This window comes from Scophthalmus maximus, chromosome 3 (genome assembly GCF_022379125.1).
Source record: "Scophthalmus maximus strain ysfricsl-2021 chromosome 3, ASM2237912v1, whole genome shotgun sequence".
NCBI lineage: Eukaryota > Metazoa > Chordata > Actinopteri > Pleuronectiformes > Scophthalmidae > Scophthalmus > Scophthalmus maximus.
The window spans coordinates 16,960,375-16,980,619 of record NC_061517.1 but is presented as its reverse complement, the minus strand read 5'-3'; the positions used below and the strand labels follow the sequence as shown (position 1 = coordinate 16,980,619).

General features: G+C 44.1%; 1 protein-coding gene across 6 annotated transcripts in view; it reads left to right on the top strand.

The window, feature by feature from the left end:
• Window positions 1-412: 412 nt before the first annotated feature.
• mgll (monoglyceride lipase) overlaps window positions 413-20,245 on the top strand; it is a 33,195-nt gene continuing 13,362 nt past the window's right edge. Inside the window, exons 1-5 of one of the 6 annotated variants that reach the window (XM_035646334.2) lie at window positions 874-1,177; window positions 1,524-1,871; window positions 2,953-3,091; window positions 13,970-14,076; window positions 18,145-18,281. In XM_035646334.2, coding sequence (XP_035502227.1) covers window positions 1,775-1,871; window positions 2,953-3,091; window positions 13,970-14,076; window positions 18,145-18,281 — 480 coding nt within the window. In that variant the 5' untranslated portion in view covers window positions 874-1,177; window positions 1,524-1,774. Of the gene's footprint in view, window positions 431-873; window positions 1,178-1,523; window positions 1,872-2,723; window positions 3,092-13,969; window positions 14,077-18,144; window positions 18,282-20,245 lie in introns of those variants that run through there. The other 5 variants (XM_035646331.2, XM_047331359.1, XM_035646330.2 and 2 more) reach the window with 5 other exon arrangements.

Below are 20,245 nucleotides of genomic sequence, written 5' to 3'. Positions count from 1 at the left end.
ATACAATAAGAAAGTCAAAAAACAGTCAGTTGATTCTGTTGGGAATCAAATCATCTCTAATATTAATGAGTCTATGTATTAATTTAACGTGATAAACTCTCCCTCTGGTTATTAGAAACTGTAGAATGATGAGTCTGATGTTCCAGTGATCTGATTGGTCAGTAGTTGGACTGGTGACTGGCTTTGATCTGGTATCTTACCATGGTGATTTACCTTGGTAAGAATAAACTCAACGTGGTGGAGTTTTATGGTCCAATCGGGTTTGTTTTTCTTTGAGTTGGATGTTGTGTTCCAAATTTCAAGTCAACCAGGCTTATGGTGCGATGCCCATGGCCTTTCCAAAATAGCATTTTTTTGTGCCTTAATCACTGCTCCACCATCTGGTGGATTGTGCTTGTGTTTCTTGGGAGGAGACGAGTTACAACACAGGGTCAGGTTTCTTGTTTCTGTATAGCTCATTTCAGCTCACAGCAATTTGAGCCGCCATAGAAGAAAAAATAATAATTATAAACTACGGTGTCTACGGAGTGTCAACGCTCAACGACGACTGCAGAAAACAACAACATTGTGGAAAACACAGTGAAATTCCCAAAAGTGCAACAACAGCAACTTAAAATTAAAACACAAAAAATTACAAAACAAAAAACGACATTTCAATATGCTGTTTTACATTACATAAAACAGCATATGAAATGTTGTTGTTGTTGTTGTTTCATTTGGAGGAGGTGTTTGGTAGAAGCTTTACAAGTTTTTTTAAATTTTATTTTAATTGTAAATATACATTAAATTAGGCTAAACAGAAGGGGTGAGCCTCAAGGGGAAGTGTGTGTGTGTGAGAGAGAGAGAGAGAGAGGGAGGGAGGGTGGGGGGAGTGTAGTGTGAACACCCATTTAGTTTCTCCTCAAACGTCACTGACTGCATTCTTCTCTTGGCGGGTGGCGAGAGCAGAGCATCGGACAGAGGAAGGAAGGGAGAGAGAGACATCTATACAGACAGACAGAGAGAGAGACATCTATACAGACAGACAGAGAGAGAGACATCTATACAGACAGACAGAGAGAGAGACATCTATACAGACAGACAGAGAGAGAGACATCTATACAGACAGACAGAGAGAGAGAGCCAGGCTGGAGAGTCCGAGAAGAGGCTGACACTTCACACAGACGCTCCCGCTCAGGTTGGACCAATCTCTATTCTCTTGATCCTTGTGCGCGTCGGACTGAGCTCAGTGCGCCCTCTGAGATCTGAACAGGAACATCTCCATTAACAGGCACAATATTCTGTTGTCTCTTGGTCTCAACGTGTACTTTTAACAGCGCTGGTCATTTTCACTGTTCTTCTCCATTCATGTATTTGATTTTTTACACAAATCCGCAGACCACGATATTATAGTGCGTAAATACAGACACATCCATTCTTGTTACACTTGCCTTGCAATCGTTTGTTGTTGCTGTTGTTGTTGTTGTTGTTGTTGTTGTCTTTCCGGAGGCATGCAAGTGAACGAATGGCATCCCGTTGTGCAGCTGTGGGTGGACTATCCCCCCCGTGCGAGTGTGAAGGTGGAGACGCTCGAGTATTTGCAGCAGAGCTGCACACAAAGGCGAAGGCTTTACGCACACGCGTCCACAGACGAGCCGCTCGCGTGCGTAAAAGCCCGTTCGGGTCCGGCTGATTCCACATGTGTGGTGCGCATGGTCCACGGTCACGCTCCGTTACGAGCAGCTGATCGGGCGAGTAGCAGTGACGCCGTGAGCTATGAGAAAAGCAATCACCGATGTCGCCGGGCAGCCTCACAGTCGGATCGTCGCCGCCTGGACATTGTGAAGTGCGAGCTCGAAGGCGGTCGTGTGGGTCACCAAGAGCCCTGAAAGGTGACACCCGACTGCCTGGCAGCAGAAACACTGGCGCCTCTCTCCATTGTAATGCACATGCCATTAACACTATGTGGACACTGTATCCAGCAGGACCAGAGAGGCTACATGTAGAATGCAAAACAAAACAACAACAAAAAATGAATACCAAAAGGCTTTTCAAGGTTTGGCAAAGGAAAGATAACAAATAACTGGCGACATTAGACAGCTCTTCAGCACACTTAGAGAAATAATGCACATTGTTTTGTTTTTTTATTGTTTAATCTCTTATTGTTACAATTCGGCTATTTCTTATTCTTATCAAAGACTCTATCATAACCAACGGTGATGTCTCGTGTTCCTTTTCTGCGTCATCCATCTATGGAATGGAGAAGTAAGGTTGTGTTGTACATGTATCACATGTAGTGTGTGAAGCCACTAATTATCACAGGCTGCAGCACTTCAATGCAACCTTACACAATACCGCACTCATAAATACCATAAGTGTGGTCATGACAATAAGGCTCACTTGAGAGAGAGAGAGAGAGAGGGGGGGAGAGAGAGAGAGAGAGAGAGAGAGAGAGAGGGGGGGGGGAGGGAGAGAGAGAGGAAGAGAGAGAGAGAGAGAGAGAGAGAGAGAGAGAGAGAGAGAGAGGGGGGGGGGGAGGGAGAGAGAGAGGAAGAGAGAGAGAGAGAGGGAGAGAGAGAGAGAGAGGGGGGGGGAGGGAGGGAGAGAGAGAGAGAGAGAGGGGGGGGGGGGAGGGAGAGAGAGAGGAAGAGAGAGAGAGAGAGAGAGCTGTGCCGAAAGTCGGGCATATGGTCTTGTGACGTAACTCTCTCGTTGCGTCTGTGTGTGTGGTTTTGTTTGCTCAGGATTAGATCCGAGAAATATCCTAACCTACGATCATTGGCCTCATCTCGAACCGATGCAAATAAACAACAACAACAACAACAACAACAACAGCAGCAACAACAACAAGACGAAGAATCGCACGACCAATGAACGCAGTGACCGCCGCCACCTGCCTGCTCGCCGCCGGCGTCGGCTGCTTCCTCTGCGGCAGCGATGTGTTGTCATCGCTGCTCCGCGTCTCTGTTGCAGACCCTTCCTCCATGCCGGAGCCGGGAGCCGCTCCGCGGCGGAGCCCGCAGGGAGTCCCCTACAGCGAGCTGCGGCACCTCGTCAACGCCGACGGACTGCACCTGTTCTGCCGCTACTGGGAGCCCGCCGGCCCGCCAAGGTCAGTGGACAGGAGCGGGACGCACCAGCCGAGAGGGGGTCTGTTCCGCTCTGCGCGCGCGTTTGCGTGCGCGTGCGCGCGCGCGCGCGTGGCTCAAGTTTAGAGGTGGTGTAAAATGATTGTTCCACTCTGTGTAATCCCATTCCCATGCCTGTCTTCAGTGCCTTTAGTCACATGAGGCCCTCGACTCCCTGTATGGGTCCTGTGGGCCATATGTTGATCTATAGACGTGTGTGTGTGTGTGTGTGTGTGTGTGTGTGTGTGTGTGTGTGTGTTTGTGTGTGTGTGTGTGTGTGGAGGGGAGCAGGGATGAAAGGAACACTTTTCAAAAAGAGCATGAGACCATTACGGACCAAACACTGACTTCCAGTGTGTCCAACACAACCCACATGCCCCTGTGTGTCCTATCACTACCAGCCGCCATCTAATGGACAAAATGTGCAAACCCGGTCGTCCCGAGGTCGCCGCAGGCGGAACTAACCATAAAGATGATCAGACAGATGATAACAAAACACAGGTTATGTTTTCATGAGCCTCAACTGTCAGGACAAAAAATGCTTGTTGTTACTGTAGAGGGCAAAAAGAAACCTGTTATAATCCTCACGACGACTCCTCGCAGTTAGTAAATGTTGTGGTGCTGTGCGATGATGCAGTTCGGTTCATCAGACTTGTATCACGTTACTTTTGTCCAACCCACCCTGCCTGGATTCCTATCATCGTTGTAACTGATCAGGCAGCGCTCCAATCAGCATCCATTGTCTTTTATTACTGGCACAGTAAAATCCACGCTACAACATTTCATGCCTGAAAGGTAGCATGCGTTGCCGATTGTTTGAGGTCCACGATCTTTGACTCATTAACCTAACAGTGATAAATGCAGATATAGAAGTCCGGCCCAGGTCCATGCATATACAACAGCACATCATCCTCACATAAAGGGAGGAGCTCATTGTCAGTCAGACTGTACTGAAAGCCTTCGTCTGACCTCTTATTCAAGAAAACAGTTTTCTTCAAAAATGCATAACTAAATCATCAGCGGTTCACAAAGAGACATCATTGAAATGACATTAGGTCTGAAAAAGTGAAATTAAACTGGACCAGTCTGTAGTGAATCTTTAGTCTCATTCAATGACCCAAACTCATGAAAAACATTATAATTATGTTAATCTCGTCTTCGCAGTGGCGACCAACAGATGCACCAGTGACCCACGATGGGTCATGACCCCATTACTATAAACAAAAGAACAGGAGCAGCTACTTGTTTAGCGCTCCCTAAGTTGAAACCGAACACTCGGTTTGTCTGCGCTGAACTGCACCTGACCTGGTTGATGATAAACCTCTTTTTCAAATGAGAACAAGGTTAATTACATGATAAATTGTGCTCATGGTTTCTGTTAAAAATTAACTGAATAGTTTGAATTGTGGAGAATCTGACCGTTATAACACATGTACCATGTCAACATTGAAAAAAGTCGAAGCAGTTACACCTTTGAGCGCATTGCGACACAACTTCACACAAGCGTAAAATGGCTGTTGGCAACCAGGTTGGTTTCAAGAGGAACGCTAACATTTGCTGTGTTGCCATAGCACCTCACAAGAAAACGGATGCATATAAACAGGATGTTGTGCAGGATGTTGTTCCACCCCTCAATTTATTCAGAAAAATCCAACTTTCCAAACATGGGGACATGCTGGCCATCGAGTGTCAACATGTGTCTCCTCATATGAAAAACAAACGCTGGTGCTTGGCGGTTGTTATTGTACTTGAATGGGATTTATATTTCCCACCCCAACAAGAAGCGTCCGAGTTTGTTTGTGAAATCCTGAGATCCCGACTCATCAGGCATTCTGGTGTGTGAAAGCGTGTGAAATGGCTCCGTCGTCTCTCAACCAAACAGACACACAACCAGTTGATTCATGGGTCCAATTTGTTTTATTCTTACAGCTTTGATAGTGATGCTCTCTCCACTGTCTGCTGTTGGCCCCTCCGTGACTGTGCACCTCCAGTGTGATTTACGGCAGAGAATGAAACTGAACGCACATGTCACACTTACATCCGCTTACAAACCACACTGTTCCTGTACATGCGGGGTGCGAGCACAGAAGGGAAGAGGTGTGACAGAAGCTGGAGGCCCACAAAACATCTGGAGTCAAGTTTGGTCATTACAACACACACTCACACGACGAGGCCGAACGTTAACCGACACTGCGGCTGTGCCCCTGCTGTGTAAATGCTCCCCAAACCATGGCTCATAGTTTATGATAGTGTGTGTGTGTTTATTCTGCACAGCACCGTCTGATTCATACAGAGTGTGTACATGCTGTGTATTCTTGAGTTCATATACAATTGGTGCAATGGAACGTCTATGCCTGATGAACTCTGCCTGGCAGCATTTGACCTCAGTGTGCCCTCAATGCTCCTGAGGAGCGAGGCCTCACATTCGTTCCCAGACCTTTGCCCTCACTCCCACATTAACAAAAATCCTCCATTCGGATGCATCCACCTGCTCAGGAGTGGAAAGCTTGCACCCTTTCTATGAAGGTATTATCGCTGCTGAGTAACTGAGTACAACAATGGATTTTGTAGTTGTGAGAAAATGGTTTTATCAGTAAATTTTAAGAGAAGAAGAATGCTTTTTCTCACCCTCAAACCCAACACAACAGTCACACCCTCTCAAAGTCTTCAAGTTGGGTGCACAAATCCCATTCTGCAAAGCTCAACTTATGAAAACTCCTCCTCTCACATTTTTGCACATGTCGCTGCGGTCAATTATGGTGCAAAACACAAAAGATTCTACAAGTTTGCAATTCCCGACGCATTTTTTCTCTGTGACTTCAAATTCCATTGTCACAGGTACACAGGTTATTTTGCACCGGTAATACCTTCGTACCTTTCAGTCCAGTCAGTCATGGAGCTTAAATGTTTTCTGCTCCTCCTGCCAATGAGCCACATAACAAGTGCACATTATTTTTTGTCCCGCGAAGAGTGTATTTTGGAAGTAAAACACTGAATGGCTGCAGGCTTAAAATAGCTGCAGGTCTCTGTGCTGTATCGGGTTTAGAGCCGAGGCTTTGAATCTCTTACATAAGAGCTTTTCTCACTAGACCGTGCTAAAAATGCATGAAGTCCTAATACAGAGATACAAGCAAGAGTCCATTTTATGTTGTGAATCATGATGTTATTTGACCAGTGGGGTTTTTAAAAGGCTGATGACAATTATTTGTGTATTGATGCTGTAAATATTTCTCGTCTGATATGTGTGTATTGGACCCAAACTTATTAATGTAATTGCTACACAGTGCGAGAATAATTAAATTCCTTAAAAATATATACATCACGTTGACAAAGCCTCATGAGCTGCATTTAGACTTCCATGGCCTCCTGGAATCCTCCACTAAAAGCCAGACTAATGACAGTCTTTGAGCTGAGCCAGCAGCTCCTACAGACTGGTTGAGGTTTAACAGCATAATAAAAACAGAATCTATTTATCAAAATCAGATGCTCACGTCCAGTACTGCACTACTACTGCACACTTTGACTCTAAGCTGAAAGCGAATGATTGTCATCCATATACATCTTTGATTACAAAATCAACCGTCTATCGATGATGATCCAACACTTGAGAAATCCTCTGATTCACACTTTCTGTTTCAACACAAGCTCTGACGTTACACAATGAAAGAGCACTCAGTGGTCTGGGTGATGCCTCCTCCAGACTCACAGCCACCCACTCACCGCAGCAGTCGGATCAGCAATTCAACACAAATCTGACACAGCGTGTCAGAACCACTATTCGTGAAACCTGAGACTCTGTAGATGCAGCTCAGCCTCAAGCTTACAGCATCATTACGCGAATTCAAGTTAAGACGTGGTTAAAGCCATTTGGTACGAATGTTAAAAAGGAGTTAGGGGTTGTGGAGGCTGTGAAAATGCAAGTTTCAACAGAACCACATCTCTAAATTGCTGTACTCTATGCAAGGATACATTCATTTTTGGTTGATTGGTTGTTTCGGATTATTTGTGTGATAAGAATAGTTTCATATCGTCCGCGGTAGCAGCTGGTGCACTGATAAGCGTCAGCGATCAAAGAAAACCACAGACTAGAGTTTGACAGTTTGACGCATTATTCAAACAGCAGCCTGGGAGCTGAAAATCAAACTCTGAAGACAAAACGTTTCACTGGGATCTGTGACTATGCATTGAATTAATGGGAGACTATGATTATGTATGACAATATAGTGACCGAGATGTCAACTGGGGTGCAGCGCTTTTATATATAAATGAACGTCCGTTACATTCAAGCCCTTATTAACTGAGATGACTGATTAAACCACCTAGTGGTTTGTCAGTTATTGACTCAGCTTCCTTCAATTCCTTATTGTGCGGAGTGTTTGTTCAGCAGAAAGTTGTAAATTCCCATGGTGAGTGGAAGGGAAAGAACAATGCAAAGTGACCTTAGTGTGAAACCAGGGTGTGGTCGAGAGGTCTTGGAAAGGTTGCATGTCTTGGTTGTTGCAAAAGATTAAAACCACTTTTAAGTTTGTTTTCTCTATGAATGATTTGAGCAGAAATCATCGACCAGCCGTCCTGGTCCATTTAAGTAAACAGCTGGTTGTTTATTTGAAATGAATTTTGGAATCAATAGATCCTCCGCTGTAGGACCAAAAGGTCCTAAACATGATATGGTGGCCACTTTGTGAAAGCTGACTTTTCATTTACAGTTAAATATTGTTGAGAATCTGTTGGATGAATGATAAAACGAAAGGCAGGTGATAGATCAAAAACCCGCCCCGGTCGTGTTTTCTTATCTCTTGCACTGGTCATATTTGGAAATGTCAGGACAGTAATGACATCAACAAAGGTCAGTATGTAAACTTGAGTAATAAACTGCCGTACACCGAATATGCAAAGCAGTAGGTGATTGGATATCACAGTTACATGCGCTTCACATGAATGTTCCTGCTTTGTGGATTGAGCATGAACTTGTTTGCAGTACGTTTTGTCTCCAAATAAAAGCTTATGTAAATGTTAAACTACATGTTAAACCAGAAAGTAGGTGAAAGGTGGAGGGAATGACTGACAGGTTTCCCAATGGATGTGACTGAGGCTCCGACCCCACATGGAGACCTGCACACTCACTGTGACTGCACTGCACAGCTGTATATTTACATGGAGAACATCACTTCTTTAGACACGACTGACAGTTATAAACACACACACACACACACGTACACACGCAGCTGGTGTAAATGGGTCATGCTCTTGTTGATGATTTCGCTGATGCTGTCTGGATTAGTTTCCTTCCCTCTTTTGGTTTCCACTCGGGGAATATTTAATTTCCCCGCTGCTTGTTGCTGCTGTTACTTTTCAAATTTAAAAGCTTTGTAATGGTTCCCTTTTCCCATTTTGGCATCAGGACAAAATTTAGCTGAGTAATGCGCCCTATAAAATTTTATATGGACATTTTATGTCCATAAAATCCATGAAGTAGGTGTTTCCCGGTGCCAGCTGTGAACATTCACTGCGAGTTGATATGAAAAGAAGGTGCAGAAAAACAATTTTCCGTCAGTTTTCGGTTTAAATTCCACAGATGCTTGTATTCACAGTGACTTCATTACAATGGTTTCAATAATAATAATAATGTAAAAGTGAGTTATAATCCCTGCATCACTAACAGAACTGGTGGCAGTGTAAATAATTGTCAAGGTATTCTGTACAATTATAATATTATCCAATAATTTGATTGCCTTATGCAGCTATGCAGATGCATTAAATATTAGGAAAGATTGAATATAATTTTATGCTGCCTGTGGGAAGAGTGTAACGTTGCAACAGCAAATAGAGAAAAGGTACATCAAAGAACAGTATAATACAGTTATATAAGAAGAGAGGAAAGGGATTGTTCCATCGTACAGAACTGCACAGAATAAAATGTGCCAAAGAATATCAGCAGCGGAGTCAGAGGCAGATTTTTTTAATTTAGGCAGAGTAGTCTCTCTTAGAGTAAAATAAATTGTATGTTTTTCTTCAAATTCTCGTTGTTTTTTGCATGGAGATAGTCTTGGTGTAGTTTATTTACAGTATATCCACCCACAGATGAAAGTGTGCATCGTGGCGATGGTGACACACAGTCGTCCTCTCAGGTTGGTTTTGCATTGGATGGTGAGTTTGGGGTATCAGTTCATTTTAATCTCACAGTTTTGAACCACAAATGGAGCTACCAAAAAACTCTGCATGTGTGTCTTATCCATGAACACTTGTCCACTCCCGTCAGGTATTTGGTTTTCACCTCAATCAAGTGCCATGAGCTCCACCGTAGCCTTTTGACCTCTCCGCTCTGCAATGAAGGCCAATGTTTTGGTCTATATTTGAGGTAAACTGAGTCAGAATCCTCTGACTGAGCTCGGTAATATTTTCAGTAAAGCTTGTTTGTTTTCACTTGTATGAACCCTCCTGCCTCTATTTCTTTAAATCTCAAGGCAATTTCCTCTGTCCCGCTTGTGTGTTTCCTTTCTGTGTAACACACACTCACACACCCTCTACCACGACTTCCTGATCTCTGGGTTTTGTTTTCACACCGGTTCGTCACACCTCATCCCTCTCTCTCAGACTCCATCTCGTTTCCCACCTGTCACAATGTTCCTGTCTGTCACATCTATTTTGTTGAAGCTCAAAAAGTGCATCAAATCTTCATGGCACCAAATCTGAATGTGTCTTACACAGTAGTTTGAATTAGGCAGGACATAATTACAATGCAATATTTGTGCATTATGGCCAACCTCAGGTTACTGTTACAGAGCGGGTTTGCAGTGCAAACAGATCACAACTTGATCCTAAACTTGGTGATGCAATCGCTGCCATGGACGTAGTAAGAGAGCTATGTGGAACTGGAGACCAGAAATGTGCCAGTCAGCCATGGCATGCTGGCGCCGAGCAGTCACAGTAGCTCCTCAAGATTCTTTCTATTGCCTTTATACTGTGCCGTTGACTCTGATTTTCCTTTGGGAATGTGCACCGTTTAATTCAGAAAGAGAAAAGAAGATTCCAGAGGTGACAAGCTCGCTAACTGCTTGCTTATTGGCAACCAAGCCCGTCAGCAGACACACCTGTCTGCAAACCGTTTGTCTTTAGTGGAGCAGTGTATACCACAGCAGAGAAGATGAAATAAAACTGGACGGTACATGTATATCTATTTGTTCCATCTTAGGTCCTGTCTTCTCTCTCTCTCTCTCTATCTTTAATGTTTGCCTCCATGTGTCAATGGTACTACTATAACTGTACTTAATCAGCATTTTTATAGCACAGACGTGGTCCTCCAACCACACCATGGGACTTGCCCTAACCCTAATAGATTTTAGTTCCTAATCACAACTTGCCTTTCCCCTTACTTTAAACCCTGACCCTAACAATTCCCTAATTTATCCCATAATTGGACAAACTGTCCCCAGTTAACTGCTCTTTAGTCTGAAATTTGTCCCCAAACGAGACACCTTAAAATGTAATGATATGCGTCATTAGGGCTTGATTTTTGTCCCCATAAGGCATCCATACCATGACTGAATACACAGATTCTGGTCCCACAAAGCGAGTAATACCTAGACCACACACAAACACACACACACACACACACACACACACACACACGCACACACACACACACATACACGCACACACACACTCACACACACACACACACACACACACACACAGAGGTCTAATCCATTAATCAGATTAAAATGCCAGTGTTCAAGCCAAGTCTGGACACCAAACTCTCTAGTGTTCATTCAACACCAGCAAAAGCTTATTCTCGAATTCTCCAATCTTCTTTTCCTTTTAAATCGCTGTAATAATCTGTCGTAATCTGGTCGTCACTATTGGCCTGCACCACTTCAAAGGTTTATTTATTTTTATTTTTTTCTGCCAGATTAAAGTTCGTCCTGCCCAAACAGCTGCAACAAAACAAGAAAAGTCAGGTTGGTACAACATCTGTACCACAAAGTAGAAGGAAGGCACAGGTGTTACAAGGCTGACTGTGTTGTGTCCAATAATGCCTGTAATCCATGACCATGTGATGGTGATTCCGCATGAGCAATACCAGGAACTGGCCAAACTTCTAAATGGAATCCAACCTATAGAATATCAGCTTTATAATGGCAAGAACTATGTTGTATGCCATTGTGAGTACGGGCCTGTGTGAATATGAGATCGATGCCAAAAAAGATTTTTTCTTTTTCCTCGTGAAAATTTCACAGTTGAATGTTCAGAATGTGGCACTTGACCGTAGAAGGCCCGTGAGTCAGTACTGCGTTAAGCGCATTAGGCCATTGGCTTTGTTTTGGGCCTGTGGTTGTTTGGAGTAGCTGTGAGTAAGGCCAGAGGGAGGACCGAACTCGCCCTCGCTCGCCGAGTGTTTTAATAAGGCTGGTTGTTCTGTAATAGAGGCCGTGTTGTTCCAGCGACTGAAACAGTGTGGGAGACAAGTGGGTCTCCAATTCCCATGAGAGAGTGAAGAGTGAGGATGAGAGAGAGAGAAATGAAAAGGCTCTTCTCTTGTTCTTGATTAAAATACTTTGGTCGCACACAAAATGATCAAGACATCACCAGCCCATGCGAGCATGGGGAGTGGTGTATATGACGATGTCCCGCTCGACCTCTTAACCTTCTGAAGCTCGTGAGCAATAGCTCAAATGTGCTGTAGGTGTTCAAGATACAACACGAAGACTAACATTGGAGGAATGTGGAAGGGTTTTTTTATCCGGGGTGACGTCCTTTTGTCCTCGCAGGCGAGAGAAGGGTTCAGGTTAATGTCCAAGTAAAGTAGTGGAATTGTGACAGGCTATTGAAGAGACACTGGTTCCAGGCAAATGCCTCTTGAGCCTCACCAGACCGCTCTCCGCAAAGGGGAAAGTGGCTTTGCAGGCCTGAGCCAACATACTGCTGATGCCTGAACACCGTCACTTGTCTGCAGATGCCTGTAGCTATTGCTGAATGAATACAGACCAAGATCTGTTAAGATTAGATCTGTGTGCAATTAATTCCTTCCAAATTAAAAAAAAAGAAAGAAATGAAGACGTTGTATCTCGCACTGTGAGCTGCCTCCAGATATGTCGGATGCATGGGGACAATCTTAGAGAAGGGGAGATGGCCCATGACAAATGTCTCACTACAAGTCAGCGTAATGCACCGCGTTCTTCACTGTACAGTCGTCTTCACAATGAACCCAGATTAGCTCCACTAACCCCCCGCTGCCCCTCGTTACAGAACATTCTGTCGGCACAAAGACACTCTTTCACGCACACACACACACACACACACACGCACACACATGCACACATACACATGCACACATACAGAGCCGACAAGTGCAGAGGAAGTCTAAGCCCACGGCGATGGCTTTTCTAAAGGGAGGGAAAGAGCAGCGAGTGAAAGTGGAGCCATTTGCTAATGAAGCCCGATGAACAGCTACTCTTATTCTGCCCCCCCCGGCCCCCCTCCCCACCCTGCCTCGCACTCTCTGTCGCTGAATTCATTTGGACTAATTGTGTGCTGCTGCTGATTGAAGTTCTCACGGGCTTCTGAGCTCTGCTGCTACTTGGAGAAAAAACAACACCGGAGCTTTTCAGGAGCAGCTCCACTGCATAAATGAAAAAAATATATATATATATATATATATACTTCTATATATATACATATCTTGCGTCGGAGCTGCTGAAGACTCCATTCACGAGCAAAAGATATCTTTCTGTGAGCAGACATGACGTTCAGCTTACATTTTGAAGAATACGCTTTACAAACATACTTCTCTATCTTGCCCGGGAGTGAAATAGAATTAATAAGTGAAATTATTTGGATTATAAGGATTATACTATCAACGTTCACATAATACCTTTGTGAAAAGAGCTTCCTTTTAGTGTTTGTTTTATCTTGAGAGCACGTTTTACAAATCACTAATCAATAGTGTGTGATTAGACTGTTGAGGTGCCTTAAAGCAAATGTAGACAGAGACATAGTTGAGTGACCACAAGGTGTGTTATTTATAATTAAATTGAAAATCTAGACAGATTTGCTTCAGAGGAGACAGTAAAGTAAAGAGTACATCTCTATAAGCACAGTTGTCAAAAATAAAGACCCTAAAAATGCAAATAAAAGTGATTGTTGTTAGGATTATCAAATGAAATACCAATTCATTTTACAGCATCATTTTGTTAAAGCGTTTCGGTCTTAAACCGGCTGAACAACTTCAGCATATTTGACCTCGAACGCTCATTGCCGAGTGGCTTTATCGAGTGAATACATTATAAAGCAGGTTTTAAAAAGAACCTGAACAGAAACTCAACTCGTGAATGAAGAGACAAAATATTTGCATACAGAATTCATTTCGCTGCATATTTGAATGGATCCTCACAGAAACCCAGCATGCGTGCCATACTTTCAGGCCAGTGATATAAGAAAAGAGAATTAAGAGAGCCGGGATGTCCTGCTGGTCTTCTGTGTGTCGACGGGTCACAACAGGTTTTACTGGATTCCCTCCGTGTGTGTATGAAGTCGGGGTTGAAGCAGATAGACCAACAGATGGAGGAAAGCTGTTGTCTCTGAAAACACAGGCTGTCTCGCTCTCAGTCTCTGTCTTTATCTACCAATCTTAATGTCTTTTTTAATTCTGTCATCCCGTCTTAATCGGTCCTGTACTGAGGGACCAACAGGGGCTTTTCATCAGCGAGTCAAGGAAGCACAACACGACACTCCCATGCAGGCAAATGCAAACCTTTGCTGTTTGTTTGACTCCTGTCAAGAGATGAAGAGAGATTAAAGAAAGGCAAGTGCAGGTATGCGTTTCATGAAAGAGTGAATGAACCATTTTCCTCTCCTCTCACCAGGGCTCTGGTGTTCATTGCCCACGGAGCCGGGGAGCACTGTGGGCCGTACGACGAGATTGCGCAGCGGCTGAAGGAACTGTCCCTGCTGGTATTTGCACACGACCACGGTGAGTCACGAACGCACACCTTGCATCACATTGATTCATGCATACATTTACACCTACACACTTGCCCCATGTATTAATCAGTGGTTCACACACAAAAAGGCTTTTGCATTACTTCAAAGAAAACCCGTCACCCAACCTCTCTGCCTGATCCTTGGTAATTGTTGAGTGAACGGAGTCAGTTAAGACAAAAATTAATTAAACCTGGTGGTGCATTTTCTCTTCCTCTGCGTGTAAGTATGTGAGTGTGCATGTGGGTGGTTTGATTTGAATGCACAGTCGGAGGAATGGAACTTCAGGTTCTGTGAAAGTACTGGATCAACTGGTTCTGAGCTCAGAATAGAAACACCGGTCACCGGAGGTGTTGTCTGCTGTTGTTCACGGTCACGTCCTCACGGTGGCACAGAGGAATGAACCACTGTCCCAGAGAATAGAGAAAAAAAATGGAGGAATTTGTTTTCTTTTTTTCCATCTACTGAAATATTTTCCCGCAAAAATTGGATGGAATTATATGGATTTAATCTACTGACTCCAGGGATCCTAGTACCATCATCAGGTGGGCAAAGCATTTCATCAGCCTCAACATCCCTTTGTGTTCTGTGGTACCTACTAGACATCAGCATATTAGATATTGAGCGAAATGCTATGCTCAGTCTTACATACCCACTACAGTGGCTATAGCTGCAGACTCTAACTAAGCCGGGCTCAGACTTCAGGTGTTTTAAAATCCGACCCATTTTGAAAATCAGGTCGCATCACGGCACACTGCAGGATATTATTGAGATTGTTGCTCCAGGGGGAGCGACGCACCACCTCACGTCACCTCTCTGACCCGAGGAGGAAGTTGCAAACTTAACAAACATATCAACAAGCCTTTTCCTACACCTCGGCTGTCCACTGCATTTGCACTGTAGCTTGTTTTGCGGCCGCCATTTCAAAAGCTCTCCAACGTTGAATGGCTGACAGCGCCATGCTGCGAGCAACGCGTGGCTGCTTGGCAACACTGTCAGCTGCTCAACTCGTCCCTCTCTCATTGGTGCTGCTCAGAAAGTGCTGATGTAACTATCCCAGTTTGAAATCCTAAATGTGAGACGTTTGATAATCATCACTCATCACTAATTTTGTGGCGGGCTCTGGAGGTTTAGGCAACTCTGCAAACGACCAGATAATCTGGGCCCAACATCGGTACCAACCAATGTTCTAGACCAGCTTTGTCCTCTGATTCTCCCAATCTGGGTTAAATCAGAACGAAATTCCTGTAGTCTGACCCCAGTTCAAATCTTGTGTTTCACCATTATTTGTTTTCCCATCACTTTGGACAGGAAATTAATAATGGGCTCAAGAAAAGACCTGGAAGGAAACAGAAGGGGGCAGAGAGGGATAACACAAACTGTTGGCCTGCTGGAAATTAAGTTCAGGCAAGTCTGTGTCTCCCCGGTCGCGCTCAGGGACTAAACTGTGCCATTGTCCTCGGCAGGTCTTCGATACCACGGGAGTGTGTGAACTCATGTGACTGTGCCGCGTGAGCCCTGCTGGGAAAGAGCAGCGTGCGCGTTCGCTGAGCTCTTACACAGATCATCGACGGGAGGGTGCGAGCGAGAGAGAGAGAGAGAGAGAGAGACAGAGGCGGACAAATCAAAAGAAATGAAGTCTCAGCTACAAATGTGGGAATATTTACAGAGGTGGAGAGCCCAATGAAGAGCTGACTGAGATAATGAAGCAGGGAGCGAATGATGAGGCTGCACCCAGAGGAGCAATTTGTTCAGTGGCTCGCAGTGAAATTTCACACTGTTAAATGGAACATACTGAAGTGGAACAAGTCCCTGTAGACATTAGTTCCTCATCTATCTCTCTAACACACACACACGCACACACACACACACACACACACACACACAGTCGAGCTCTTTGACTCATTGATGCTATATCACACTTTCTCTTGTCTCTCGTGTATTTCTTTGTATTGAAAGGAATCTGAGGTCTTTTTCATTCTCAGCCTGCGCAGACTGGAGGTTTCTTCCATCTGCCACCACACTGCATCTATTTACCAGACAACATTATTCCCCGAACAACCTTCACATTTCTCTGGCTGGTCAAAAAACCCCAAAAACAACTCAAAATGTCGGAGCTGACACACAAATCGTTTTCCATCTTGCAGAATGTGGATGGAGAATTTGTTTGCGTGTCGCTTGATGTGTTAAAAAAAAAAACCTGACATTTTTATTATCAAGCGATGGTGAAATAATCCTAGTGGATTGTTTGTGCGAGGGCGCAGAGAGCAGCAGAGCAGTAGACCGTATCAGCCTAATGCTGCTCGGTGATGCTCATATAATGCTTGTCTTCTCATTGCATGGTAGGAAATTAATGGAATCTCGACATTTAATCAGATCTGTACTTGCAAAGTCTCTGAGCTCATCGGTCATTGTGAAGATTGTTTTTCCTTCAGCTTTGTCTGGATTAGAGAAGCTTCACTGTCAGGAAAATGTTGATGTAAGGCCGCACAGGCAGGGTATTGTTATCACCCCTGTCCCTGTGCGTATATAATAATAATGATATGAACTGAGGATAATAATATAATGAAAATACAAAATACATTCCTGATATGTAGGTACTCAATGATCCCTCTGTAATGGTTCTAATATGTGATATCATGCACACATGTTTTATTGTCATCAGGCTATCTTTGCATGATTAGCATGCACAATCGAAAAAGATGAGTCAACTGGATTTTCAAAATCACAGCACTGATCAGTCTTATTACGCTGACTGCCCGCTGTGTGGTCTCATCGCCTAAAAAGAAAGTCCAACTTATCCAATTTACCAAGGCAGCACATTAAAACAACACGGGAATTCAAAGCGCTTATAATGGAAAAGACATCATGACGTCAAGTTGTAAAAGCAACATAAGACAATGCAAAAAAGATTAAATAGACTAAACAGTGCAGTGTAAGAAAAATAAACTTTTCCACTGGTTTTTGCCTGTTTGTTTATTTCAGTGCTGGATCTGTGTTCGGCATCGTTTACGTCTGCATGTCAGTTATGTCAGTGGCTCATTTGTGAATATATCTGACATATCTGACTCTGTGTGCGTGTGTGTGTGTGTGTGTGTGTTGTGATGTTGAGTGAGTCGAGTGCGGGATTATTGATTTGACAAGGGAGGGGATATAGTGTTCTTTGATTGGAAATTTGCAGCTCCCCATCACTCACCACTGCTGTGATTGGGTATTGATTTCCACATTGTATCGATCGTGTCGCTATCGACGAGCAGATGAACATATACGCACAGGGGGAAGAAATGCTGCCACACAGTGCACAGTGTTTTTATGAACGAACACAGTCTCGTGGTGGGAACTTCACACACTGCCAATGGCTGGGGGGCTCTCGTGCCATTGGTTCAGCGGTCACCGTAGCAACCAGCCTCACCTCTCAGCCATTGCAGAGAGCTAAAGGAGAACACACGTGCAGGTCTATGCATACACACATACATATTCATGTTTTTCCTCCTCTCTCCATCTGTCAATCATAGGTCTTTCTCTTCTCCTTCTCTTCTCCTCTTACTCCCACTCATCCTTCACTCTTTTTTTCGCTTGTCTTTCCTTCGTCTTTTCTCTCCACTTAACTTCAGTCTTCTTTTCACTTTCTCACCTTTTCTTCTTCCTCCTCTCCCCCTCTTTCTCTCCTTCATGTCCTTCCGCCCGCGCTCGTCCTCATTCCCCACCCTCCTCCTCCTAATTTCTCCTCTGCAGACTTTGCTTTCTCAACTGTTTCCTCATCCTTTCCTCTGTTCCTGCTTATTTTTCTTTGCTCTCACGCTCATCTCTCCTTCCTTTCTGTATTTTCTTCCCTGCCCCCCTTGTTATCCCTCTTCCCATCGGCTACTATTTCCTCCTCAGCCACACCCATGTTTCACCCTCCATTCACCTTTCCGGTATCTCGTTCACCTTTCCTCAAGTTCTGAAAGAGGAAAAAGGATCAGTTTGTCATCATATCATTACAGGGTGGGCAAATATTCTGTTGCAAAAGGCCGCCACGTTTCTCACATCGCTTCTTATTTCCTCTTTTCCTCCACAGTGGGCCATGGTCAGAGCGAAGGAGACAGGATGAACATCAAAAACTTCCAGGTTTACATCAGAGACTCCCTGCAGCACATCGACCTGATGAAATCCCGCCACCCCGACCTACCCGTCTTCATCGTGGGTCACTCCATGGTAAGATACTTTCCTCCGATCTGTTTCAGCTGCTCGACTATGCCCTGCAGTGTTTTCGTATCTCGTATCATGTTGTCCATGATGACAGATGATGTCTTTGGGTTTTGTTTTACTTTAATCACATTATTGTTTTTTCTGGTACTGAAACTCTCGCTCTTGTCCAGATTTGTTTGCCCGTTTTGTTTGGTGTGATATTACATGATATGCTTCCAGTGGATTTGACAGCTCCTGGTGTGAAATCTCTCTCTCTCTCTCACACACACACACACACACACACACACACACACACACACACATAGAGACACACACAGAGACAGACAGACAGACACACACACACACACACACACAGACAGACAGACAGACACACACACACACACACACAGAGCTGCACAAAATTGAAGGGCAAGCCCGCCCAAGCAGAGGATTGGAAACAGAGAGATCAGTATTAAGAGGTATTCTGCAACAGTGTGACATTCAAATGAAAGAAATGGTGCACGCTCTTCTTTCAATACAATGTCGTTTTAGATCCCAAAATATCCGGCCGATATTGTTGTCGCTCAGAACAGAATGAAATGTTGATCAAAGCACAGTATACAATTGAATTATGCTGTTTCAATATTATTGGCACTGTCCAGCTGGAACTGCATTTCTTTGTTTGGCTTGGATTTTGCATCAGGTATATTATTTTCTGTGCTGGGAAAATTCTCTCTTTCATCTGCAGGGCATCAGCTCGGGGAAGGTTCTCTGTGTTTGCTCTGCTCATTTAAACTCCTGCTCACCTTTTACACGGTGACACAGATTCTGCTGCTGCTGATCACTGGAAAACATCAGAGCAGTTTCAGGTTCAGTGACCAGCTCGAGGGCAATGTGGCTGTGTTTGCTGACAGAGTGTTCCGACTTTCTGATTGATTGTGTAGTCTTAAGTCTAGATACGTAGATACGTAGACGGGCAGCGGGTTGAAAATAATAAATAATATTATCATTATTATTAATAATTCGTAAATATATATATATATGTATTTCACAGAAATATACTATACATGGAATGATAGTGAATAAAGAGTATTTACATTAAAGATGGTTATTGTGGAGTCTGACAACAACCTTTTGAGTAGAAAATGTCAGTTGGTAAGACACCACAAACATCGCCGCCATCTTCTATGCGACCTCTTGCGCAGTGGCCATGTTTGTTGTTGTCAGAAACCCTTCATTCTGCGCTGCCCTCTAGGGCGATGCATGTGTCTTTGCTTGTTTCAGATCGATGCAGTTGTGGTTTTTTCCCATCCAGCCCCCAAATTGTTCAAATAGTGAATGCACTCACGGCCCTGTGAACACCCGTTGGCGCGTTGATCTGAAATTGAGTTCTGGTCAGGTGCATTGTTGGCATGTTGATATCTAGAGGCAACCGACCAACAGCAATCTGGTCTGGAGTGGAGAGAGGAGCGTTTTCTCTCATTACCTGGCAAACCCACCATCATAATTGAAATCCGCCAAGGTGCAAGCACGCCTGGCCTTTAAAGGGGATGGGAGATGGCACTCTGATTGCTTTATTATGTTATGCCCCCAAAACACACACAAACAAATAAAATAAAGTAAAATGATAGTTTAAAAAAAAACTAACCTGTGTTATTCAGAATCATTTTAGACTGCACAGCTTTTAGTCCGTTGGGTCTTTTCAGTCTCGCAGCTGGAAGGCCCACCTCAAGCCGAGAACACAGAGGAGAAATGCAAATTCATTACAGACCTGTTTTACAATGAGGAGCATGAGGCCTTGTTATCTCGCGGCGCAGCAGTCATCCGGTGGGCGCGGTGGATTCTACAGAAGAAGCAGATACGTGTGTGTGTGAGGAGCTCTGTGGGAAAATGACTTCTGCATTCTTCAGAGTCCTTTGAGACCGAATCCATTTTATATTACAGACACTGAGTTAAACATGTCTATAAAGGGTTGGTTCATCAAAGGTTTA